At 39.5% G+C, this 26305-nt stretch overlaps 1 protein-coding gene and 1 long non-coding RNA gene across 3 annotated transcripts in view; one reads left to right on the top strand and one right to left on the bottom strand.

Annotated features, from left to right (window-relative positions):
* Positions 1-16220, bottom strand: part of MEIOC (meiosis specific with coiled-coil domain) — a 31392-nt gene extending 15172 nt beyond the window's left edge. The window contains exons 1-5 of one of the 2 annotated variants that reach the window (XM_078377798.1): positions 11297-16220; positions 10061-10186; positions 5877-6037; positions 3776-3880; positions 599-2450 (exon numbers count right to left, since the gene is read on the bottom strand). In XM_078377798.1, the coding sequence (XP_078233924.1) occupies positions 599-2450; positions 3776-3880; positions 5877-6037; positions 10061-10186; positions 11297-11386 (2334 nt within the window). In that variant the 5' untranslated portion in view covers positions 11387-16220. Of the gene's footprint in view, positions 1-598; positions 2451-3775; positions 3881-5876; positions 6038-10060; positions 10187-11146 lie in introns of both variants that reach the window. The other variant, XM_020798011.3, reaches the window with a different exon arrangement.
* On the top strand, positions 15743-20219 carry LOC144583618 (uncharacterized). The gene is made up of 2 exons (XR_013537520.1): positions 15743-15819; positions 16745-20219. It is a non-coding gene; the product is annotated as an uncharacterized LOC144583618 (long non-coding RNA).
* The last annotated feature ends 6086 nt before the right edge of the window (positions 20220-26305 follow it).

Raw genomic sequence — 26305 nt, 5'->3', positions numbered from 1 at the left:
TAAATAAATAAATGTGGGTACCAAGACATTTGCAACTGCAACAATTTTCTGAGAGGAGAGTTGCATTTTCTAACAGAACTGCAAGGATGCCAATATTTTCCACCATGATTGTACTGGAAGACCACTGTATGTTTGTAACCTCCTGTGGTGTTCATTTTAGTGGTGCTAAGACAACCCAACAACTGAGAGAAAAGCAAATGACATGGCAACTGTTCCCAGGAGCAATGCTTTATTCCTTCCCATAGAAAGGAATAGCTGTCACTCACTTGCATAACGAAAAGCAAAGAAGAAAACTATTTGACAGCAAAGAAGAATTATTATTTGTAATTTATGTTGGAGATAAACAGTATAATCTTACACATGCCTTTCCAGAGCTAAGCCTTACTGAGTTCAATGGTGCTTACTTCCAGTAAAATGCATACAAGATTATGGTGACCCTACCTTGCTCATATTTAACAAGTCTCATCCTGGTTTCTGTTTTGTGGCCCCAATTGAGTATGGCAGAAATTTTAGAGCTGACAGTATAACATAATGTTAACAATAATCTTTCTAATGTACAGTACTTGCTTTCAATATACAGTACAGAATTCTTTCTTACCTTTTTCCGTTCTTTTTCCAAAGCTCTCCATTGTTCATAACATTCCTCTAATCTAATATGAAGCTCACTAGCTGATCCACTCCGAGTTTTCACTGGTCTTTGAAATCCAAATGTTGGCATGAAGCCTGTGAAACAATTGTCTCCATACATCATATCATTAAAATAAGGATACAAGTGGCTTAAATCATCAAAGGAGAACAAATCATAGGATTCCATCAGGGGAATTACAGAATGTCCAAAAGCATGGGTAGATTTCAAAGGCAGTCTGTTTGAACTAAACTGGGGGACACTTGGACTATGCCTCAAATCACCCATCATGAAATTGTTTGAAAAACAAGAAGCCTGAGTGCGATTCACACGATTACTGACAATATTATTGTCTCCACTCCCCTGCCTGTGGCTACTGAAATGACCTTGAGACTCTAGTAAATCTTGATAGGTATTCTGTGACAATCCATCTGGTTTTTGCCCTTCCTCTGCTTCATAATGCCCATTCTGTGGCTTAACCTGAAAACCGTGCTTGCTCACATTTTCAGTGATCCCATATTGCTGTGGATAGTTATCACAAAAACCATTTGATGGCTTAATTTTTTTGTCAATCATGGATTCAAAGAGGCCTTCCTCCCCTATCTTGTTCAGTCCTTCTGTATGACTGGTAGACTGAACTCTGTCTGCAGCACTGCTGTCATTGAAATCAAAACTGGAAAACACTGTTGGGGGGTCTTGGCAGTATTTCTGGAGTAACAAATTATTGTTCAAAGTTACATTTGTGGATGACAACTGAGGAAAGTCATAAGACTGAGTGGAACTTTTTGATCCAGTAGATAAATTATTATTCAACTTTACCAAGGTGCCTTGATTGCGAATAGGAGTGGATGAACTGTTTTTAGTTTGTATGTTGATCCATGTTGGCCTTATATTTGTGCACGATGAAGTAGTTACTAGGTTTGTTGATAAAATATTCAGTGATTTGAAATACTCTGAATTTTCTGTCGCACCTGCAAAATCACCGCTCCCTGCTACTGCACTGTGAGATTTGAGGACAAAATCGGATTTTGAAGTCAAGTCAGGGGTAAATGAATTTTCACTCACAAATGGTTTTTCTGGCATGAGTCCTGTAGTTTTTTGAAATATAAAATTCTGCTGTTCTGAAGTGATATCTTCCATTTTCTTTTGGATAGGTGGTTTATTTTGATAAAGTTTGCTATAATTATCTGTATCTAAGGCTGGTAATTCAGGTGTTCCAGTTGGTAATTTTTTACTCTCCTGGGCAATGTAATTTGTATTTTTATTATGCTTCACTTTATTGGGATAACAATAATCAAGGTATCTACAATAATCAGTATTTTCACCATATCTATTAAATTGTGAAAGAAACATCTCAGCTTTCTTTTGGTGGATTTGTGCATCATGTCCCTTAGGACTCACTTTATCTTTTCCATAAGTAGCATAAATATCTCCTCCCGATTCTTTTACTGCTTCCAGAAAACTTGTTTGTGGGGAAAAGCATGTTTTCACATACGAATAGTCTTGAAATTGTGGTGTTTTGGCATTCTCATTAGTCTGAATATTGTAACAGCTGACATGATCATTCCTGCAGGGGTAGAACCATTGTTCATCAAGGTCTATGTTAGTGAGCCCACTGTAAAGGTCATCCACTTTATGTTGCAAAGTTACAGCACTTGTGGGCAAATATTGCTTTTCAGGCACTGGCATTGTTTCTCCGCCATAAAAAGCTTGCTGAGGGATGGCTCCATCTATTGGCCTCTTAGCTTCTGACATCAAATCAGGCTGTTCTATAAATCTGGCTGTATTGACAGGCCACACAGATTTTAAATTGGAGGAGCATGACCTACAATAAAACACAAACATTTGTACATTTCCTTAATTGGCTTTGATCTTATTTTACATTTTTTATCTTCTACTGCTAATAAGCTATCAGAGCTATTGCTGTCATTTAGATTAGAAATTTCTTAAACTACTGTAGTTCCAACCACACAAGGGAAGGGCCATATATAGTTGGCACATTTCTGATAATAATATAGATGGTGATAATGTATATAAACTTCTGAATGATGTGTAATACAATGTTTAAAGTCCATGCCAAAAGTATGAAAAATTAATTTGCAGATTAATATGCTGTAAAACACTTTCTTTGTGGTAAGAGAAGCAAAAAGTGAATAGGTCAACCACTGCAGATGTGTAGTGGGGCATTGTGTAGTGGGGAATGTTTGATCTTCTAGATCAGTGGTTCCCAAACTGTGTGCTGTGGCTCCATGGGGCACTGTGAAACCAACCTGGGGACGTCAGGGAATCCTTTCCTCCTTCCCCACTCATCTGCAGTATACTACATCACTTTTTCTGATGTTCCAGTGTGGTGCAGAGAAGGAACCCTGGCCCAATCTTGCTGAAGGATTGGGTTTCCTGCCCTCCTGTTCGAAAGGGAACTTTCCGTGCTCCTGCTCCCCACAAAAAAAATGCACCTTCTTTTTTCCCAAAGCTGGCCATGAGGATGTTTCCCATAATGCAGTGGTCCCCAATCTTTTCCGAACCACAGACCAGTTGGAGGGATGGGGTCTGTGGCACACATGCGCTCGCGTGTATGCACAGGTGAGCGAGGCATGCCCGTGCACACTTGTGGATGGGGCGGGGCACCCGTGTGTGCAGGCCATGTGTACATGTGGGTGTGCGTGGGAGGAGTGCATGCGGCCCGGTCCTGCGACTGTGGACCGGGAGTTGGGGACCTCTGCCGTAATGAATATAGCTGTCTCTGGTTCCAGCTAGTGGCCAGTTCTAGTAATACACCTTGGGGTTTTTTAATTATTATTTTTCTTTTATTTTTTTCAAGCAGTGGATAAGTGAAATCACAGGCACTGATCCCGTACATATGGCAGTTCTACCATACTGGGGAGCCATGGCCACTGGCCAGTGAGTCAAGGGAGCTGCAAGTTCAAAAAGTTTGTGAACCACTGCTCTAGATGTTTTGTATTACCACTCCCAGAATGTAGTATCAGTGGGCTGCGTTTGACAGAACTGATAAACATCCAAAAGTCCAAAGATTCCTCACCTCTACCTTAATAGAACAAGAGCAATAGAAAAAAGGTTATATATAGTATATGCGCTGTCCATGTGCATGTTTGCAGGAAATCACTATCCTATGTTCAGTAACATACTAACCCTTCAGCAAAATATGTCTGTGATTTTTCTTGTTCTTCCAAAATGTTAGACACAAGTCCATATAAGTCTGTTTCACTGCCATAGTCATTTCTTTCTGTTTGAATTCTAAGGACAAACAAAATGGAGTAAATTCTTACTAAGAATATACTGAAGTTTACTTTCTAGTCTTTCTGACTATATCATTTTCACACAAGATATAACAACAGATCCTGGAACCACAATTTGTTCCACAAATATTTCACTTGTTTACTGGGTGTTTGAAAACATGAGATCCTGAAAGTTAAAAACAGTGGATATGGACCTCTGGAACATAAGCCCATCTATTACGTGCAAACATTATGAATAAATCCCATAGACTAAAACATTATTTCCCACAAGCTTCTTCTGAAGGCAATCATGGCCTACTGCATCTCACATTTGACTGCAAATAGTTAAATAAAATTTAAACCAGCCTTCCTCAATATGATGTCCTCCAGACATTAGGACTTCAAAAATCAGTAACAAGTACACAAAAAAATTTAGATTCAGAAGCTTGAAAAAAATCTAAATTAAACATTTGGCATTAAGCCACATGATCTATACACATTAACCTCCTTCTAGTTATAAGCAGCAATGCCACTTAAATTTCCCTGAAAATGAAATGCAGGATTGTGGAAATTGCACCCTAAAGAGATGTATGAGCTTCACAAAGCTCCACCTCAACTAGCTGCATAAACATCTGCCACCTAACCCCCATAAAGTCTTTCCTCTATAATCCTTAAAACAATCTTGCCCACTTCCTTTATCAGTATGGAACCAGAAATATAAAGCAATGAGAAATGTTTTTTCATTTCATTCTACCCCAACTCCTCTGGTCTTAGGGTGTAACTACATCAGTTATTTACCATGCAATTTATGTCAGATTGGCATAGATGAATTCAAATAAAAGCCTGGTGACTACATGGAGTAAAGTTCAATGCAGGCAAACCTGCTGTGGAATTGTCTGTTTTGATCAGGGAAACATATTTTTTTTGTTTTTAATTAAGCTGGCTGGAGTAGTTTCATTGTTGCAATTCATTTGGCATGGCTTTTGTTCCCTTTCTGCTAGTGTGATCACCTGATCCAATGAAAAGAGATGCTTGGGAGGATGACAGTTTCCCTCAACCAAATGACCCACATCTCCAAACCATTTTTTAAAATTAAAAAAAAAAGGGTTTTCATTAGGGTACTCAGGAGAACAATAAGAAAGAAGTGGAAATTGCCAAGTACAGTACCACTAGTTCCCACTTTAAGGCAGCTTCTGCTGTTGAAAGTCAATGCAAATCAAACTGCCTGCCTCTGCTCCTGCTGACTTCACACTGTATCATCTGGACAGTTATAGCAATTTCACTCAGGAAAACCCTATTTCAACATGTGCACATTGTAGCAGATCAACACGTATATTCCCATCTGTGTAGTTGCACCCTTAGATTAATGGAACAAGGATGCATAATAGACTATAGCAGTCAGTGACCAGAATCCTATTATTGTTTGTGTAAGTTGCCAGAGCTAATTGTCACTAACTGGCAAGGTGTCAGGTTGCATCTTGGTCATGCACCTATTCATGCAACCAATTGTGCAACTCAGTTGCCCCCTAGAACCTCATCAGTTAACCATACCACATTATGCAATCCTTACATAAACACCTATAGGATTCTGGACAGCAATTATAGTTCTCAATACTTCTTGTAATTGCAAGAGTTCTTGAAAGTACTGCAGATGCTATACATCAGAGCAAGTGATGGAAGTAGGAAGGACTGGGAAATGTTATGGAAAAAAAATTTCTTGTCTTATTTCTCTGTTGTCAACGAAAAGGGAAAAAATGGGAGAGGATCCTTATGAAGGAGAGCCACACACGAGTTTTCTGAGCATCAGTTAAGCTCAGTTTTTTTTCCAGATACAGAAAAACAATCTAAACCTCCAAATTTCTTGAACCCTTATCTTTGGACAGTTTTCGTTAAAGAAAACTGTAGCTTTCGATTCTGCAGACAGAGCGGTATAGAGATTATTAACTACAAGGTGAAATCAAACAATTTACCATATAGTTTTTTCTTTCTGTTCATTTAATAGTTAAATCATGTACCTGTTCTTTATGCTAATCTGAGAAGTAGGGGGTTGTTTAACATCATCTGCATATGTAGACCATGGGACATAGAAAAGAGAAGAGTCAACACTATTTGAACATTCAGAAGCTGGAGACAGTGAAGTATTGTATGTTTTCCGTAAGTCTACATTCTCTTCATTCTGTATTTTAAATGCAAAAAGAAACATTTTAAAAAGTATGCTATTTCCTTGCAGAAATGCCATATCAAGTTTGTTAAACTGAAATACAGTACATGGGCTGTAAAGGGTAAATAGGTCACCAAGTTCAGCTGTCTGATGTGACATATAACTGGATAGTTCTCCATGTCTGCTAAAAATAAGTCATTGCACACACTATGGGAAGGCAAACAATTTGACTCAGATAATCAGATCGTTTTTTACTTTTGAGAATTAAGCTAACGTGTTACAAGAAAGACATCTGGTATCCGTTTCAAGTACACTGAACTCTTGCTTTAAAACCTTGAGATTATTTATTCCCTCACCAATTCCAAGTGTAATAATCCAGCATCTTCTAATTTCCAGTTGCTATTAAAATAATGATATAGTGGTAAAATCTAATTTGTTTTCAAATTAACTGTAGGGAATTAATTCTGAAAGTTAAAGACTGTCTATTGGTTATCCTGATTACAACATAGCAGAATTTAGCATATTAATGAAGATTTGAATTTGTGGAGCTAAAGCCTACTATACAGTACTTTGGTCTACAGATGGTTCTATCTGGATTTCATACATTATTCAGGCATCATATTAACTCTTTAAAACTAAAAGTTAAATGTACATTATATGATTTTAATTCTGTGAGCATGTTGTTTACCACATATCTGCAGTCCATGGTACAACAAAACACATTCAACAATGGAATGTGTCCAACACTGCATGCCGTATTACTTTTGAGAATTAAGCTAACATGTTACACAAAAGACATCTGGTATCCGTTTCAAGTACTGTATACTGAACTCTTGCTTTAAAACGAGAGTATTTATTCCCTCACCAATTCCAAGTGTAATAATCCAGCATCTTCTAATTTCCAGTTGCTATTAAAATAAGGACATAGTGGTAAAAATCTAATTTGTTTTCAAATTAACTGTAGGGAATTAATTCTGAAAGTTAAAGACTGTCTATTGGTGATCCTGATTACAACACAGCAGAATTTAGCATATTAATGAAGATTTGAATTTGTGGAGCTAAAGTACTTTGGTCTACAGATGGTTCTATTTGGATTTCATACATTATTCAGGCATCATATTAATTTTCTAAAACTAAAAGTTATATGCACATTATATGATTTTAATTCTGTGAGCATGTTGTTTACCACACATCTGCAGTCCATGGTACAACAAAACACATTTAACAATGGAATGTGTCCAACACTGCATGCCGTATTACAAATATAACCTTGAATGTATGTTTATACACAATTCTTTCTTTCTCCATGAGTACAATAAACTTTGCACAGACTTCTACTGCTCTTGTGCTTATCATATATGAAGTGTCGCATTTTTCCAAAAATAAGCATATAAGTACACTTTGATACTGGAGAAAGATTGCTGAAAAATTAGAACCAAGATATGTATTCGAGATGGCTTTCACGGCCGGGATCTAATGGTTGTTGTGGGTTTTTCAGGTTCTTTAGCCGTGTTCTGAACACGGCCAAAGAACACAAAAACCCCACAACCATTAGAACCAAGATACTTGTCCTCCAAAAGTGTGATGTAGCAACAACCATTTCATCACTATAATTTCATCCCATTTGGAAATGCTCAGAACTGTAACTACGAACTAGTACCTGCGAGCTTTTCCCAACTGGTAGTCAATTCTCTTTTCTTCATCTGTCATGTTTTCTAGATCGTAAGCCCATGGACAGGCACTGTCTTATCACTCAGCTTTGTAAACTGTTTCAGAAGCTTTTTGGCTCAAAGAAGGATGGGGAATATGTGGGTCTCCATGGAGCTGTTGCACTTCCACAACACCTCATCAGAGACTATACCAGGCAAAGTTGATGAGAGTTGCATTCAAGTACAGTGGGGTCTTGACTTGAGAACTTAATCCGTATTGGAAGGTGGTTCTCAAGTCAAAAAGTTCTCAAGTCAAATCTGCATTTCCCATAGGAATGCATTGAAAACCATTTAATCCATATCTGCTCTTTTCCGTCCATAGAAACTAATGGGAAGCTGCTATTCCGCCTTCGACCACTAGAGGGAGATATTTTGTTTCTTTTTTTCTTAGGTCAAGAAAGATTCAGGGAAGGCAGGGAAAATACAGTCCAGGCATTACAGTACCAGGCAGTCTGAAGACTGTCTCCCAATCCACTCTCTAAACGCTGGGAGGAGTGAGGAAGCAGACAGGTACCCTTTTCACTGGCCAACAGTTAACTGAAAGTTCACTTTTTGCACTTTCCCTGCCTCCCACGTGGGTTTTTTTCAGTTCTTAACTCAAATCTAAGTACTTAAGTCAAGTCAATATTTTCCTATGAGAGCGGTTCTTAAGTCAAAATGTTCTTAACTCAAGCCATTCTTAAGTCAAGACCCCAGTGTATTGCAATGTATGTGCTAAAGGTGAAGACCGAAATGCTTCAAATAATATTTGAAATTGTTGAAGTAACTTTTCCATTTTCTTGGGTTTCCATTCATATATTTATCTAAAATATTTTTATCCCATTCTTCTCATTAAAAAGAACCCAAGGCAGCTATATATCTAAGCACTTATGCAATGTTTCTAATGAACAAGGTGTTTTAAGCCATTTAAACTGTTATTTAAAACATGGACATGACACTTTTTCCAAGTTGATATGTAAGTACAATACCAATTTTTAGGTGCCTTTGCAATTTGAGGGTAAAGCTAAACTAGCAGCAAAGAACAAGCTAGGGTGAGCCACTTGGGAACAGTCAGGCTTGATTAGAATTATCTAACCAAGATATTTTTTTTAAATTGGTCAAAAAAATTATTTGCCTTCTCCAAAAGAGACAGTCCAGAAACTGTCTGCAGCTGAAGCCACCATCACGGAATCAATTGTGGGTGGTTTCTTGATTAGCCCTTTAAGGCAAGGCAAAGGAAAAAAAATTAAATAACTGATGTAGTACATCAGCAATAGGCTACATATAGTAAAAATACATTTTACAAATATAAAAATCAAGGAATAAAAGGGCTATTAACCAAACTATTTTTGATGTCTGAAAAGAAGGCATGGGCCTCAGCATTATCCGAACAGGAGATCATCCTGAAAAGCCATCTACACCACCCTGACACAAAAAGAAGCATGCAAACATGCTTATTCACCTTTGCTGTTAAAAACCTACTGAACCTTTACATCTAATTTGGTTCGTACCTATCAAGTATGAAAGCTCTGAGGAATGCACATCAGAACAAAAGAAAAGTTGCAACACAGAGGAAAGGTATTTCATCTGGATTTGTTCCTTCCTAGGTCTTCTGGATGTGTCAATAGACTGTATACAGACTATTGATTTCTATGATATTATCAAATAAGAAATGGCAGGAAAGGACAGCAAAAATAGACTCAGTGCAATAATTGCATTAACACACCTGAAGTGCAATACTTACTTTAGACCTGGTTTTCCGAACCTGGCATGCCATAATGATTCTAGAGAGCACAAACTAAGGAAAGGTTGCTCTAGATACTATCTTGGGTTGCAGAATACTTAACCATGTACAGTAGTACCTCGGTTTATGAAATTAATCTGTCATCTGGGACATTATGTAATGCATGCGGAAATTACATAAACTGGAATGTGGATTGCCGTAGTAACGGGGGGCGGCACTAAAAACCTCCAGGTACAATGCATCCTTTTTGTACAGCGAAAAAAAATCCGTAAAAAACGTAAACCGAGGTATTATTTCTTATGGATTTTGGCTTGTAAACCAAGGCGCACATAAACCGAGGTACTACTATATAGCGCACACATACCAAAATCAGTAATTAACTTAAACTTCTTTGGTTTCAATATGTGCACTTCACATATTATTAAACCTGAAGATAACCCATTATCAAATATAGGAATCATATGAGGACAACTGCTAATGCATTTCAAGTACAGTGTTTATTACAAAGTCAGTATACCATGTTGCTGTCATACACTCTTTACTTGCTCTTACTCTCTAGTGCATTTTGATGGAAAATTATTTCTAATTAAAAAAAAAACACTGAACCTGCAATTTGTAGCAATCATAGAAGGAGCTGCAACCTGTCATAACGTTATTGAACACGTCCGTCAATCTTCCATTGGGCTCTGCACTATTCAGAAGGCGGTTGGTGCCTCTGAAAGTTACTTTAGGCTGAGACAAAACAGTGAAAGTAGAAAGACAAACAATTAACTTATGTGGACATTATTTGCTTCAACAATGGTATCCTTTTAAGAGTTGCCCAGCAGGCAAAGTCTATACATTTCAGTATGCCAAGTGTTAACATGTTAATACAGTATTCAAAGTTTAGGAGCCAGTCTCTTAAAGAAAACCCATTTCAATCTATTCCACACTAATATAGATAAAGGATAAGAAATTGTACAGATGACCTTTGTATTTTTTTAAACTGTGGACAAATGGAGCTCAGTTTTGTATGGATTCTGAGAGTATGGACTTGCAGCTGCTGAAGCAACAGTTAGCAGATTTGTTTAAAAATTCAGCCTTTTTTCAAAAATTTATATCTCTAAATATACCAATTCTGTATTATAATCCAATGCCTTGTAAACCAAATGTTTCTCTCAAAGGGTAAGATCCACTCAGAAGTGCTAGATGGGTATGGAAAAGCATGGCAAGATGAATAGCTGGTTCGACACAACTAAGGACAATTTGAACTACATAATAATTTGCTTAGTTATTACTTTTCCTAATTTCACATCTTCACCTCACCCTGCATACCCGTTTAGACTTCACAGCTCTTGGCCCACCCCTCTTCCCTATCTCTCATGTACTGTTTCTTTTCCTTCTCTTATGGTCTTTAAAGCTCCCACACACTTCGGAACAGCTGTTTTACTCCACTTGCTACTCTTAAGTAACCACCCTCAAAAACAGCCTTGTTCCTTTTCCTTTCGACCTCTCCTTATTTCCAGCACCTTTCTAATTCATACCCCTCTTCCTACTCGACTTTTGTGTCTCTGCCCAGTGGGTTTCCCCCTCAGGTACTTCTAAAGGTTGTGCTGACGCCTTTCCACCCAACGTTTTTCCTATCAAGTTTACTACCCCGGCCGTTCTTCCTTTTACTCCGCCGCTAGATTCCCCTCATCTTCACCCTCTCACCTCCATCCCCTTCCCTACACAGGTCTAAATGTGCCTCTCACTCCCTCTCTTCAAGAGAAACCAAGGGCCATGGAGGGGCGTCGTAGGTCCCCCGCCATGACCGGGGGAGTCGACGCTTAATCTGAGGGGAGGGGGAGGGAATAAACCCACAGCGGCCGTTACCAAGCCTGACAGCGAGGGGGAGGGGGGATAGGTAAGGAAGGGCCTCGTAGGGGTTCTCCTTCCCGCCCCCCAGCCCATGCCTTCACGCAATTGGACAACATTAATCGCAACGCAACCAATGAGAATAAGCAATTCCTCCCACCTAGCCTTATCTTTCCCAAGTGTCCAGGAGGGTAACCACGAGGGTATTGGAATTTAGGACAACCAATAGCCACCGCGCCAGAAACTTACTTCTTCCCACCCCCTAAACTGTGCACGTTAATTGGTGATTATGATGGTCACTCCTGATACACAAGAGCCAATCGCAAACTCAATCTGTCGCATCTCCTTCGCCCGATTCTCCACCTAATACGCGAGTTGGCTCCGACGTCCAATCGTATCTTCTCCACTCTTTCGCCTTGCCGGCTTCCTAATTCACAGACAGGCTCCCGGCACGTGATTGGACGCGCGGTCTCGTACCCAATGAGAAATGGGGAAATGAGGTTGTTCACCCGGTGATAGGCAAAAGACGGTTGGATGGTGTCAACCCATTTCCCGCTCAAAAATAAAAATAAATAAAATAAACCAACAAGTGGAGAGAAAGATAGATAGAAAAGGGGCGTGTTGAAAGGCAGTTAAAACACAGGACTTTTTTTAAAAAAACCAAGCAAACCCAATAATAAAGGAGTACCTTCCTCACACGGGTAATTACTAGCTTTTAAAACCGCGGAGGAGGGGAGAAGTACTTAGAGTTGCTCTGAGGTAAACCGAAAAGGGTTGTACAGTATTCTTATATCTCTAGTTCCCCTCACTCCGCTTTTGATTTCCTCCCACAGAGCAGTTGACTGGGCTGCTGTTGCACCAACACCAGGCACGGGTTGCTATCTTCCAATGTTGCCTAGAAGTAGATGTCTTATTTGGAACACATTTCCACAACATGTATGGTTTTACTTAATTTAGAATAACAAATAGATGAAGTAAAAGCAATGCTTAACATGAGACCACAGTGCGTTGCGGTAACAAAGAGAGAAGCTATTGAACTTGTAGGTTGCACTGACATTAGTACAGCATCAAGGAGTCTTGTGGGATCTTAAAAGCAACAAATTATTTGAGATAAGATTTGATAAGACTTGAGTCTTACCTCTTTAGATTTTCAGAATTTAGGATCAGTAGACCGATTTTTATACATTGATAGGGAGGGTATGAATACGAAGTGTAATGGAAATGCAAAACGGCTGGTATGGTGATATCAATTTAGTCGTTAATGGTCATCGACAGGAGAGTGACAAGTGAATTCTTACTGTTGGTCAGTAAGAGCTGTTCAAGATGTTTGTTTAAGCTTTGGTCCAGTGTAACTTAAGAAGCGGTTCATTAATGTATTTAAATATTTCTGAACTATTTCCCCTTAAGGCAGTAAACAAAACAAATATAAAAATACAAGGCACTATGTTGTTAAATGCTGTCAAATTGCCTCCAATTTATGGCAACTCTAGGAATTAGCAATCTCCAAAATGTCTCATCTTCCAACAGCCCTGCTCAGCTCTTGTAAACTCAAGCCTGTGACTTCCTTTAGGGAATGGATCCATCTCATATTTGGTCTTCCTCTTTTCCTGCTGCCTTCCAATCTTTCCCAGCATTATTGTATTTCCCAGAGAAACTTGCCTTCTCATGATGTGCCCAATTGTTTGTCTTTCTGGCAGTCCACACTTTCTCCTCCAGCGCCATATTTAAAATAAATCATTTTTTCCTCCTATCAATCTTCTTTACTATCCAGTTTTCACAACTGTACATGGTGACCACAGATACAAAAGTATAGGTGATCTTGGCCTTTGTCTCCAATGACACATCCTCATACTTGTCTTCTTAAGGTTCAACTGCAGTCCTGCTTTGGCACTTTCTTCTTTCACTTTCCCTAACAGTAGTTTCAACTTATTGCTGCTTTCTGCCAGCAGTATGCTATCATATGCATATCTTAAATTACTGATGTTTTTTCCACCAATTTTCATTCCACCAATTTTCACTCCTCCTTCATCTGAATCTAGTCTGGTTTTCCATATGATATGTTCTGCATACAGATATAATAAACAATGGGATAAAATGCATCCTTGTGTGACACCTTTGCCTATAGGAAACTATTCTCTCTCCACTTTCTGTCTTAATAGTAGCTTCTTGTCCACAATACAGATTATGTATCAGGATAATAAAGTGCTAAGACAAATCAACTTATTTCAGAACAACCCATGCTTTCTTATGATCCACACAAAGACTTTGCTGTAGTCAACAAAGCACAGACTGATATTCTGAAATTCTTTGGTATGCTCCAGTAGTCAGTGGATATTTGCAATATGATCTCAAGAACCTCTTCCTTTTCAGAATCCAGCTTGAACATCAGGCATTTCTTGTTTCTCATAAGGTAAAATCTTTTGTTGCAGCACCTCAAGCATCACTTTGCTTGCTTGAGAAATCAGAGCAATGATCCTATACTTGCTGCATTCCTTGGCATCTCCTTTCTTGAGGATTGGAATGTATATTGAAAGTTTAATGCAAAATCCCAGAAAAGTGTAATGATATAATGCAGTAATGTATAAAACTATTTTCAGAATGGCAATATAAGTCATAAATAAAAATCCATGTTAGGTTTTCACAACCATTGGAAAGAAGACAACTACAAGGTAGAATTCCATAAGGTAGGGGACACCACACCAGGAGTCCCTGTTCCTTGATCACATTGAATTTTAATGGGTAAAATTGTTGTATCCAACCAGATGACAGTTTGCACAGGTCAGCAGGAGCAAAGGCAGAGAGCTCAGTTTGCAGAGAGCTACAACAGCAGAAGTTGCCTTGAGGTGTTAACAAGATGCTAATTGGCAATTTCTCTTTATCTGTTTATTTAGTTTTCCAAAGTGCCCTAGTGATACAGTACTGTGTTCCATCCTGAGTTGAAACCTTTTTTAAAAAAAGCTGTTTGGAAACAGGAGGTGCACAGTTGAGGGAATTCACAGACCCCCACAAGTGCCCCTTTATATCAGATTGAGCAATCACACTGGGCAGAAAACAGGCAAAAGCAATGTCAACCCTTTTGGAAAACATTTAAACTGCCCCTGCCAGCAGAACAACAAAAGACAATTTTCTGCTCAGTTCCCCAATGGGCTTCCCCACATTGAGCTTTGCTGTGTGTAATCACCAGGATTGTTTGTTTGTTTAAAATATTTTTACAACCCCCTTTCTCCTTAAAAAGGACCCAAGGTGGCTTACATAAGTAAAAGTCAATGTTTTAAAGCTAAAAACAGTAAAGATACAAATATTTTAAAAGAATCTAACACCATACGTAAAAATGATAAACAAAATCGACACCAGAAACACATTCAAAGCAACAAGGCACAACACTCCATTTAAAAAAACCCCTCTCGGACTGCCAGTCCCTAAAGGAAAACCTGTCTGAAGAGAAGGGTCTTTGTCTGCTTATGGAAGGACAGCAAAGACCTGGCCTCCTGTGAGAGAGTTTTCCAGAGTCTGGAGTGTGGCAACAGAGAAGGCCCTCTCCCATGTCCCCAAACAAATGTACCTGTGGAGGTGGTGAGACTGAGAGAAAGGTCTCCCTGATTATTTCAATACCTGGGCATGCTCATAAAGGTAGACAAGGTCCTGGAGATAGCTTGGATCCAAGCTGTTTAGGGCTTTATGTAGGTTGAAACCTGGATTTGAATGGTGCCCGAAAATGGGTCAGCAGCCAATGGAACTGTTGCAACAGGGTTTAAATTATCAATTCCCTTAGAGAATTTCCTAGCTAGAATGGGTTTTTATGGTGCCAAATGGGTGCAGAAGGGAAGGGAGAGGATTGCCAACTGTGGTAGAATCAGATTGATCTAGCAGAAATACAATGACTGTTGGATTTTGGCCATCCTGTTCGCTGCTCAAGAAATAGATGATTTCCTTCTGTTTTGTATATTTCTTAAAAATTTTCCATCAAAGGTTCTGCCAAGTTCTGCAATTAATCTATCATGTCCAGAGGCCTGTTCTTGTTCTTTTTACAGTTTGACAATTTCCAAATTACAAACTGTATTCTTATAATAGATGACGTAAATTTAAGCCTTTGAAAAGTATATCTGATCTTTGTTAAGAGTGTAAAGCTTGGTACAGCGTAAAAGCTTTTCATTCATTGTTGGCCCCATACAGTTAATTTTTGTATCTCTTAATGGCAATAACAGAACATTTATTTTGCATCTGCTTCCATTTATATACAAGCAATTTTCCTGTACAGAATATATCAGAATATGTTGATGTAGTGTATAACACTGCTCTACATGTTTTTTTAATTATTAAAAGCCACCAGCTTCATTTTTACTGTGTTAACCCTATCTTAGATCTATCTTGCTTGTGCCAAAGTTTTCTATTTCTTAATGAATTTTCCTATTGTATTTTAAACTTACTCTGTTTTTATTTAGGTAGATTGAAGTGCAAATCAACAAAACTCTCACTAATGATCATGTCAGTTCCTGCGGAATGTGGATGTATCCTGCAGGGTTCAATAGGTAAGTATATCTATGTATAGGACTGAGCTTAGAACAACCAAAGTCTGTTGCTTAGTGTGTCAACTGTCAGGTTATAGCAGAGCATGCCAATTGAATCAGAAGGGATTTGGCAAGTCAGCTCCTTCATAGGTTCCATTGATTCAAATGCTCCCATTAGTGCAGGGAAAGCGCCCCAGAGGGAGACGATAGCTGCGATAAAAGGATATCTGTAAGCGGGATCTGAAGGCCTTAGGAATGGACCTCGAAAGATGGGAAACCTTGACATCTGAGCGTTCAGTCTGGAGGCAGGCAGTGCAGCATGACCTCTCCGAATTTGAAGAGACACTTGTTCAGCAGGCCGAGGCAAAGAGGCAGCCCCAAAATGAGCAAAATTAGGGAGGTGGACAGGGGACAGACTGTATTTGTCTTCAGTGTGGAAGGGATTGTCACTCTTAAATTGGCCTTCTCAGCCACACTAGACGCTGTTCCAAGACCTCTGTTCAGAGCACGTTACCATAGTCTCTTGAGACTGAAGGATGCCTACTAACAGAATTCTCATTGTGACTTACTTTATTGTAGTGTCATATTTAGAGTAGAGATTTGAATCAATGGCATTTACAGAGGTATTTATCAACCAAATCCTCATTGATTAAATGGCCGTACCCTAGTTCAACTTACTACGCTAAGGAAAAGCATTTAAGCCACCCTATTGTTGATCTGAAGGAATATAATTAGTTAATATTAAAATTCTGCACTTGTAATACTTTATTTATTTACTCATTGTATGTGTTTGTGTAACTTTTAAAGAATAGACAAGTTACATCCAGCATGTTTGAATCTAGGACATTCTGCTTTGTACAGATCTCAGGTTTCAAAAAAATATCTGAAAGGCAGCCTCACTGTGGTAATCTGTTCTATAATCATTGTTTGTATTTGCTGTTTCAAGGAGACTTGAAATGACCCAGGACCCACTGGCAGATATAAGTCTTATACTTTCAGACATTCATACCATCAATTCCTTCCAGTCACCACTAGTCACTTCCCTATCCTGACGTCTCCATTCATTTTTTATGCCTTCTGCAAGTGTGTGAGGGTTCAATAGTTACCTCAGGCTCTTCGGACAGAAACACGGGATGCTCGGGTTTTTGAAAAACAGACCTAGGATTTATTGGAACATCAAATAAAGACATGTCAACATTAAACTTGTCATTGTTCTTTTCTCTCGTCGCCAACGGGTCAAACAAGGGTGGCCATACATCTTGTAAAAAGGGATTGTAACTTGGATCATACCAGGGTCCTTTGGAAAATGGGTTAGTCTAACCCGGTTCCTTAGCTTCACTGTCCACATCTATCAGGGGTAAGGTCTCATCTCCCCTCTCCAGGTCATAGGGATCGGCTCCCTCTGCATAGGGGTCCCAGGGTCTGGTAAATACCTTCTCCGGCAAGCCTCCTCCAGACACCATGCTTTCCTTTCCCTCTCTTCCTTCTCTACCGCCTCCTTTTCCTCTCTCAACCTTCTCTGCCACTCTCTAGCTTCTGATTCACCCCAATAGGACGGTTTGGGGGGTAAACCTCTTCGTCGTCTGTAATCTGCCTCCTCTCGAGGCACCCTCACTTTCTCACATCTCCCTGTCCAGGGATCCTCCACCCATATCAATTCCCAACCTCCTGGTATGTTGTCTCGCCCCACTTTTATATCTCCATGTCCCGCCTCTACCAATGGTCTCTCCCCCATCCGTGTTCCCGCTTTTTCTATCCCTCTCTGGGTAGCCACTGACAGTCTCCTCACACCCTGTTCCAAATCACAGGTGTCTATACCCTGGTGTCTGACCGCGATGTGAGTAGCTGTAGATTCCGTTTGAATCTCCTTCTCTCTCTTAAAGGAGGATGACACTCCGGCAAGTGCTTTTATAGCCTCGCCTCGGGTCTCACAAAGTGCTAACTGATTGATAATAGCATCCTTCTTACTGTGCACAGACATTGAAAGTAGTAGAAATTAAACAAGTATTGGAGCAGATTGGGGTGATGGCTTGTCTATTTCATCTGTGTTAAATCAATTTCAAGGGCAATTTTTATGTATAAGTATTCTGTTTATTTACTATCAAGTCCTAGGGGAAACAAAATTAGGCAAGTTGTGAATCCAAATGGACAGCAGATGGTGCTGGAAGCAAAAGCAAATTCTAGACCATAGTCTAGATGTGTGACTACGCTATTTTCTCAAAAGAGGATGTAGCTTTCATTGGTTTTTTGCTGCATTCTTTTATTTTACTCCTTATGTGGCCTTGGGCAAGCAATATGGTCCCCCATAGTTTCCCCAGAAAAAGAGAATGGTAGAACACATCTGAATAGTTTGTACCAGGAGGAAAAATCTTAGGTGGGTCAATGCAAGTTGGAATTGATTTGACATACGCAATTAATTATATAAGGCATTGAATGGCTCTCTAATTAGATAGTACATAGGCATAACCCATGCAGCAGAGCTAGATGTTTTGACCATTGCGGGGGTGTGTGTGTGTGTGTGTGTGTGTGTGTGTGTGTGTGTGAGAGAGAGAGAGAGAGAGAGAGAGAGAGAGAGAGAGAGAGAGAGATACAGTTTCACTTTCTTTCCCAAGAGTTTTTCAATCTACAAGCCATCTCTTGTCCACAAGGAGGAAATTGCCACTATTGCTTGCAAAGGTGCCATAGAATCACTCTCCAGCAACACCTCGCAGAGGTGTTTCGAGGTATTTTCCAGAAATGAGACCAAGGGCTTTGCCTGATTTTAGTTCTCCATGGTGTCATCCCAGAAAATTCTGATTGATTACTCTAATTGTGATCCTTATTTTATTCTTTTATTAAGAAAGGGAGATTGGCTCATCTCTATTTGTTGTTGTTGTTTAGTCATTAAGTCATGTCCAACTCTTCATGAGCCCATGGACCAGAGCACACCAGGCCCTCCTGTCTTTCAATGCCTCCTGGAGTTTGGTCAAATTCATGTTGGTAGCTTCGATGACACTGTCCAGCCATCTCGTCCTCTGTTGTCACCTTCTCCTCTTGCCTCCACACTTTCCGAACATCAGGGTCTTTTCTTGGGAGTCTTCTCTTCTCATGAGATGGCCAAAGTAATGGAGCCTCAGCTTCAGGATCTGTCCTTCCAGTGAGCACTCAGGGTTGATTTCCTTCAAAATGGATAGGTTTGCTCTCCTTGAAGTCCAGGGGACTCTCAAGAGTCTCCTCCAACACCACAATTCAAAAGCATCAATTTGAAATGCCTATTCTCACATAAATATTGAAACTTGTGATAGACAATACCATTGTTTTGCTTTGGGTCTCCATATCTTCCACTTCAAGATCCTGTCATTTGGACTTGCCATCCCTAAGTGTATTTATGAAGTGCATGGAGCCCCTAGTGGCCTTTTTGGGACTGAGGGAAATTAGTAGCTTTCCATAAATAAATGACTAGCTCATGGCACACTCCAAGGAAAAATGTCTAGAGAGGATAAGGAGGGCTTTGAATTTCTACGTTCATATAACTGCTCCTTTGAGATTTTCCAATTGTTTATTTCTCTGCTATGGTGGAATGTGTAAGACCTTCCAGTTTCATTGCAGCATTTTGCCCCACGGGTGGTGTGCTACATTTCCTTGGCATATGAAATTGGTTCTTTAAAGCTTGTCAATCTTCTGTTAGTGTGAGTCACAGAAACCCCAAAGAACAATGGGTTGCTTTCGTAATGGTGGTTCTTCAAGTGGTCATCTGTGAACTCACAGAAGCTACCCTCCTGCCATTTTGATGTCCAATCATGTCTTGGTTCTTCATATTTCAGTGGAACAAAACTGAGAGATGATTGCTGAGGTACTCTTTGACATGCCTGGTGGAGGGTGGCAGCAGGCTTTCTACCTAAACTTTAGAAGTTTCCAAACATAATTCTGTTCAGGCCTTGAAATGATAAAACCTGGAAACATACAGTGTTGCATGACTAGTGCTGAGGCCCCAATTTAAAGAAGAACTCAACTGACCATGAAAGCTGAAGGATTCTGAGAGTTGTGGTTCTCTATCCAAAACTGCCGGAGTGAGAAACATGACATTTTTACAAAAGCTACTGCTACATCAACTTAAATAACTGGAGAGATTATACCTCCATGGGCCAAACTGTGCTAGCTGGGGAGATTCTGTAGGCTGTAGTTAAGATAAGTTATCAGAGTGATTCTGCAAATTGTAGTCTGCTTACTGAAATAGTAAGAGCCAGAAACACAAGTATTTATTTATTAATCACAGATACTAATTATTTCCCAATTTAAATAACTGAGTATATTATATTTTATAAACATGTTTAGTCAGAATAGGCTCTCACTCTGTCTGCTAAGGATGGAATAGGCAATGGCCTTAAATATGAGGACAAAGGATGATAGATTTACTGATATCCAAGTCATACAAAAATAAATTAGGAATAATTACTATCAGCTGGATATAATCATATGATTTATGTCAATAAGTTGTCATGGGGTAAAAGGAAACTTTAGATTATCTACTATTATTCCTTTAGCAAAATGTTCAGCATTACAAGAGGGTACATGCTGGTATGAATGGAGGGAGGGAAAACTTGTGTGTTGCAGTTCTATCTAGGAGAGGTCATGTCATGATATTCCCTTCTTTGTATAATCTCCATTATTAGGGTGCTGGACCATGGAATTTCTCACAGAATGTATGGGTTCATGAGGTGAAACAAATGGGATTGGCAACAAAATGTCATTTTGTATTATAGTCTCCAACAAGCAAGGCTCCTGTACAGGATTCCTGACTGCCTGCTCTAGGTCAATACAGTATAAAGTGGCTTAACCAAGGCATACCACCATCTCATTGAGTTTTACTTTCACAAATTACACTCAACATTGCATAGCTACTGAGTGTGTTTAGTCATCACTGGACTCTCCCTCCACTTAGGTTTGTCAGTTTGCTTTTTAATGGTGTTTCTGTTAATAAAAATCCCCCCGTGCATGCTAATACCTCTCTCTCTCTCTCTCTCTCTCTCTCTCTCTCTCTCTCTTTATTTATTTATTTATTTATTTATTTATTTATTTATTTATTTATTTATTTATTTATTTATTTCCCGCCCATCTGGTCTATACGACCACTCTCAGTATTGCCATTACATTTCCATTTCTGTCAGAATACATTATGTATCTAAGTTCACTATTAAAAGCAGAACATGATAAAATTCCTTTTTGGACTGCAACTCTGAGACTTCCCCTACCCAGCAAGGTCTTCCAGAATGTCATCCTACCACTGCTTACTTATGTGCAGTTTCAGTATGTCATTATATTAATTCTTCCTAAAAGTAACCTTCTACTATGAGTCGTTGTTCTGTGTATTGAGTGCAATGATACTGCAATAACCAACAAATATTAAGCACATATTTAATAAAAATGAATGTTGTTGTTTAATATCATTATATCAATTTATGCAGATTAGGACTACCTGTATTTAGGTTGACTTCACTGCATTGCGTTTGCCCTCTGAATGTATTTTACCCTTCCTCCCCAAATCTTCATGAGCTTATCTATACTATGGTGGTGTTCCCCGCTGTTCCAGGGTTATTTTGTCACTGATTTTAATGGTTTTGAATTGATCATATTAGCTTCAGGCAGTTGTGGCAGGATATACTGGGATGTGTCAATACATCCTGTTCACACACACTGCTAACTGTACTCCAATATTTCCTCCCAGCACTTACTGCCCTCCCCTATTGCCCATCTTCTCTACTCAGCTGACCTTCCTCCCTTTCCCCCTCATTCATCACTCATTTATAACATAGTTCTATCACACTATCCAATAGCCTCCCAATTTCATTGCATCACAATATTTCCCTTTTATTTCTTTCTTTTTAATTTTGCACTTTTACAATATAGTGGTCGATCAGTGTGTGAAATTGCTATTGCCACATATTTCCTCCCAATAATTCTCTATTGCTACTCTGTTGCTATGATACATGAAGTACTTTGATCTGTATCAAATGTATATTTGTTAATCCATATTCATTCCTGTTACTTCCATGGAATAATTTGTATGATCTCTCCTGCCACAAGGATGGATGATCTTTTCTTGATCTACCAACCCTATCTTCTCACTAAAAAAGGGAGTGGGGAGAGAGACTATAATACATCATTTATTCATTGTCTGAAAGTGAGAAAGGATCATGCAAGATTTCAATATTCTAAAAAATTATCCCTGGCATTATAAGGCACATACGCACTTCAGTGCTAAATTATTTTAAGAAAAAAAAGGCAAGATGAAACAATAGCTGATATATTGGTGCTATTACAAATGGGGAGGTTTGCTTCTTCTTTATTCAAAATTAATATGAGGAACAGGTGAAAATGGTAATGAGCTGGGGAGGGACTAAGAAGTGAACTGTGGAAACACTTAAACAAGGAAATGTTGTATCATGACACATACCCACGAACGGCACAGATCAGCATGGAAGAATGTACTACTAGGGTGCAGGCAATCATGTAATGTACTTTTGCAACACACCACCACCTGAGTAGTAGAATGGTTTTTTAAAAAACAGAGAGTTAAGCAATTTGTCCAACTTTACAACTGCTTATACTAGTCTTAGCCTTGCATTGAGTGGGCACTGAGGAAAGTATTGGTATTATGGGTAGTACAAATAATGTTAAACCAATGCTGAGTGTGGATGAGTCTTATTGTGAAGCTGAAACAAAACAGCTTGTTTGGATGATACAGCAGTGATATATGGTATTGTTTTTATAATAAAGCTTGAAGAACACAACAGCTACATTTCTTCGAGTTTCTGTTTTTTATGTTTTTAACCACAACACACCAACTGGGCTTGGCCTGTGCCTGTAGTCTGCTTGCCCCTCCTATTCCATCTCCTTGTACTTGGAATGATCAGTACAAGCTCCCCTTAATGCATTCCAAGTGCTTCCTTTCGCTTTGTCGCCTGCGATGACGACGATAACAATGACAACAGGCAATTCTGTTTGCATTTTTGGCCATTCTGGTAGAAACTATAGTGAGATTAGATGGGGCCAGATCTCTAATCCTCAGCCTCCCTCGTCACTCTACTGTGACTTTCAAGCAAAGTTTTCTCTAGCTGGAGAAAGCATTGGTCATGTGTTGAATCTCTTCTCACCCTTCACTTTGATTCGTATTGAGAGATGGAGGACGGAAAACTGCACAGAAATCCCCACTCCCCCATCTGCACAATTTCCAGCCAGCTGCTTTGGCTTTTAGCATTCCAAACGATTCTTTAGCTGATCCTTCACGTTTTGTAAACTGTTGCTGTTTCCTACTTTTGCAACATACTGAGAATCCCTTTTGTGGGAATGTACATTGATGTAACAATATCTGCCGGAATGGGATGTACATCCGCTTGTGTTGGCTACAGTCTTTATATGCTTTTGAATACTGAGTGGAACATTTTCCATCTTTATAATCACTTTTTTATTTAGAATATCAGACCTCATTGTTCCTTATTACAAAGTGTTCTTGAAACTTGGAAAGCATCATTCAGAATACAGACCTGGTATGTGATACATGTAACTATAACCCCCACCCCGACATTTGGAAGTATTTGCATGTTTCTCTTCAGTATGGCAACAATTTCCAGCATATAAGAAGTCCAGTTCTTGGTCCAAGGTGTATGAAATCCAGCAGTGCTCTCTTGCATGCCGTAGAGGTCCTATGTGCACAGAGTAGCTGCAGGCCCAAAGCTAGAAACCTTATGAAGAAAAGTACTATACTAGAATGGTAGGGTAAGAAATCAATGCAGAAGAACCTAAAATATATCATTGGCAAATATTTTTAAAGTTATTATATGTGAGGAATGGGGAAGTGGTGGCACTGCGAGTAGAAATTGAATCAATCAATCAATCAATCAATCAATCACAGAAGCCTCTGGGCTGCAAGGTCAGAAGACCAGCAGTTGTAAGATCGAATCCACGCGACGGAGTGAGCTCCTGTCGCTTGTCCCAGCTCCTGCCAACCTAGCAGTTCGAAAGCATGTAAAATGCAAGTAGATAAATAGGTACCACCTTGGTGGGAAGGTAACGGCGTTCTGTGTCTAGTCACACTGGCCACATGATCACGGAAACTGTCTTCAGACAAACTCTGGCTCTATGGCTTGGAGATGGGGATAAGCACTACACCCTAGAGTCGGACACGACTGGATTAAATGTCAAGGGGATCCTTTACCTATATGTGTGAAATACTAATGTAATATATTTAAATGTATATTAAACTGTATATGAGTGTCTTAAATTGTATTTTATAAAATTAAAAAAAATAAGTGTTTGGTGGTTGTCTCTTACAACAATAATATGCATGCACTGCGAAGTCAATTCTGATTAATGGCAAACTTTTTGGAGGTTTTCTAGGTAGAGAGTACTCAGAAATGTAGAGAGTACCCTTCTTCTGGGAGCATCCTAGGTCTGTGTAGCTTGCTCAAGACTTCTACAGGTTGACACTTCCAGGATGTACAGAGGGGAATTGAACTCCCAACGTCTGGCTCCGCAGCCAGATACTTAACTTAGTGATCCAGCCAGCTCTTAAAATATTTACATTTGCACTAATTTTGCATAAAATTGGAAGATAGGTTCAGCTTTATTTCTGACTGAACATTTAGGTAGAATACTGTCTGGACATTTCTGCTTACTTCTTCCAAGTAAACGTGCTGGGGCTTTATGCTTTTTAAAACTCCACTTTTAATGAAAGCTACACATGAGGAAAGACACGTGTAATCTCTCTGAGTGAACCAAGTTTCTACAGAATCTGTTTCTACACAAATTGGAAATGTTGTTTTAGATGATAATTTCTAGTACACCCCGGCCAGCGTGACTAGTGGTTATGGTAGCTAGGGGATTCTGGGAGCTGTTGCCTAACAAAGTAAAGTTCCCGATCCGTGCCTATGGACAATGAAACTTACAGGTCATGTGTCATTTGAGAAGGCGTTGTTCTGCTTTCTAGCCTTGAAAAACCTGCATCAGGTCTCACTATGTGGAGGAAAAAAGTAGGAAACCATAAAAGAGGCATGGCAAAATGCATTCTGCACACCTGCTTTCACCCTGCAGAGTCCATTTGACTCCAAACTACAAATTTCAGACGAAATCTACAAGGCTCCCAGTAGCCAGAGCATAAACAAAGCATCCTTTAAGGCAAGGCGTTAATGTTCTGCCCATCCTCCGGCTCATTTCTGTAGGTAATTTCTCAGTGCTGATGATCTGTTTAGTCAGTGAACTCTGGAGCAAGTTCCTATGTCTCTGAGCATCTGTCTCACACTGGATTAGCTTCAAGAGAAGCAGAAAAACAAGAAGGCCCCAGAAAGGGGAACAAAGGATCTTCAACTCAGCCCAGAGGCCAGTGCTCTGTCTCCAATTACCTAAGCTGAGCAGGGACTAGGAGGGAGGAAGTGTGTCTGTGGGAAGAATACCATTTGCTGTGCTCTCTCTCTCTCTCTGTCTGTCTCTCTCTGTGTGTGTGCATGTGTGCATGTGTATGCATGCACATTTGTGAGTGTGTGCACACACACTATGTGTATGTGCAGTGGACACTTGTGTTTACAAGATTCCCACCTTCCCCCCACACACTTTGCTGGGGACAAAAGGGAAGATACGTAGCTTCATAATTGTTTTACAAGGGGGCTGTGTACTATAGTGTTATTTTTATATCCTTTTCCTAAATGCTTTGCAGAATTTGGGGACTGGCTGCAGGAACTTGAGCTGACTTTTTCCAGTATTACCATCTGATCCCCTACTGATGATGACAGAGGTGTTAGTGCTTTTTGCTGCTGCAGGGGCAGTGCTGGATTTATGTACATGCCATATATCCTGCAGTTGACGTACTGCAGATGACAAGGGGCTTCTAAATACTGTACAGAACAATAACACCAAACAGCAAAACTGGACCCTTTTCGAATCATGTACATTCTGTTGCAGACACTATGGAGCACTTTAAATCTGACAAAACTTAACACATGTCTTAATCTCCCTTTTAGGGAGGATAGTAAAAGAAGACAGTATATGCCTCCTTTATCCCTTGATCTTTCAAACCTATTGCTCAGTTTGAACGTTTCTGAAGTTAAAATTGCATGTCTTGTTAAAATCTACAAACTGCACCATTTCACTCTCTCATTGTCCCTTTCCCAGACCAGAGCTTAGAAACTTTACTTTCTTGGACCACATTTCCCAGAATCCCCCAGAGAACATGGGTCAGGGGCTATACTGGCCAGGGGATTCTAGAAACAGTATCTACAAAAAGAACATCACCAAACTGCCCAAGACTATTTGTCTTGCTCTTCTTCTTTCATTATCTAAACTTTCCCTCTCTTTCACAGTGAGAATGGATTCTCATGACAACCTGTCCCCTCCGAGCAGCTTTTATTTCAGCTGTTTAGAAGACACCTCTATTGTCCCACAGAATGCTTCCAGATGGATAACTCTCGGCATTACAGATCAAAAAGTATTGTGCAGCTATTCTGTGGGTCTCTTTTGAATTGACTTTTTTTGGTTA

The sequence above is a fragment of the Pogona vitticeps genome, chromosome 6 (genome assembly GCF_051106095.1).
Source record: "Pogona vitticeps strain Pit_001003342236 chromosome 6, PviZW2.1, whole genome shotgun sequence".
Taxonomy (NCBI): domain Eukaryota; kingdom Metazoa; phylum Chordata; class Lepidosauria; order Squamata; family Agamidae; genus Pogona; species Pogona vitticeps.
Note: the sequence above shows the minus strand (reverse complement) of the source record. Positions and strands in the feature narration are given on the sequence as shown.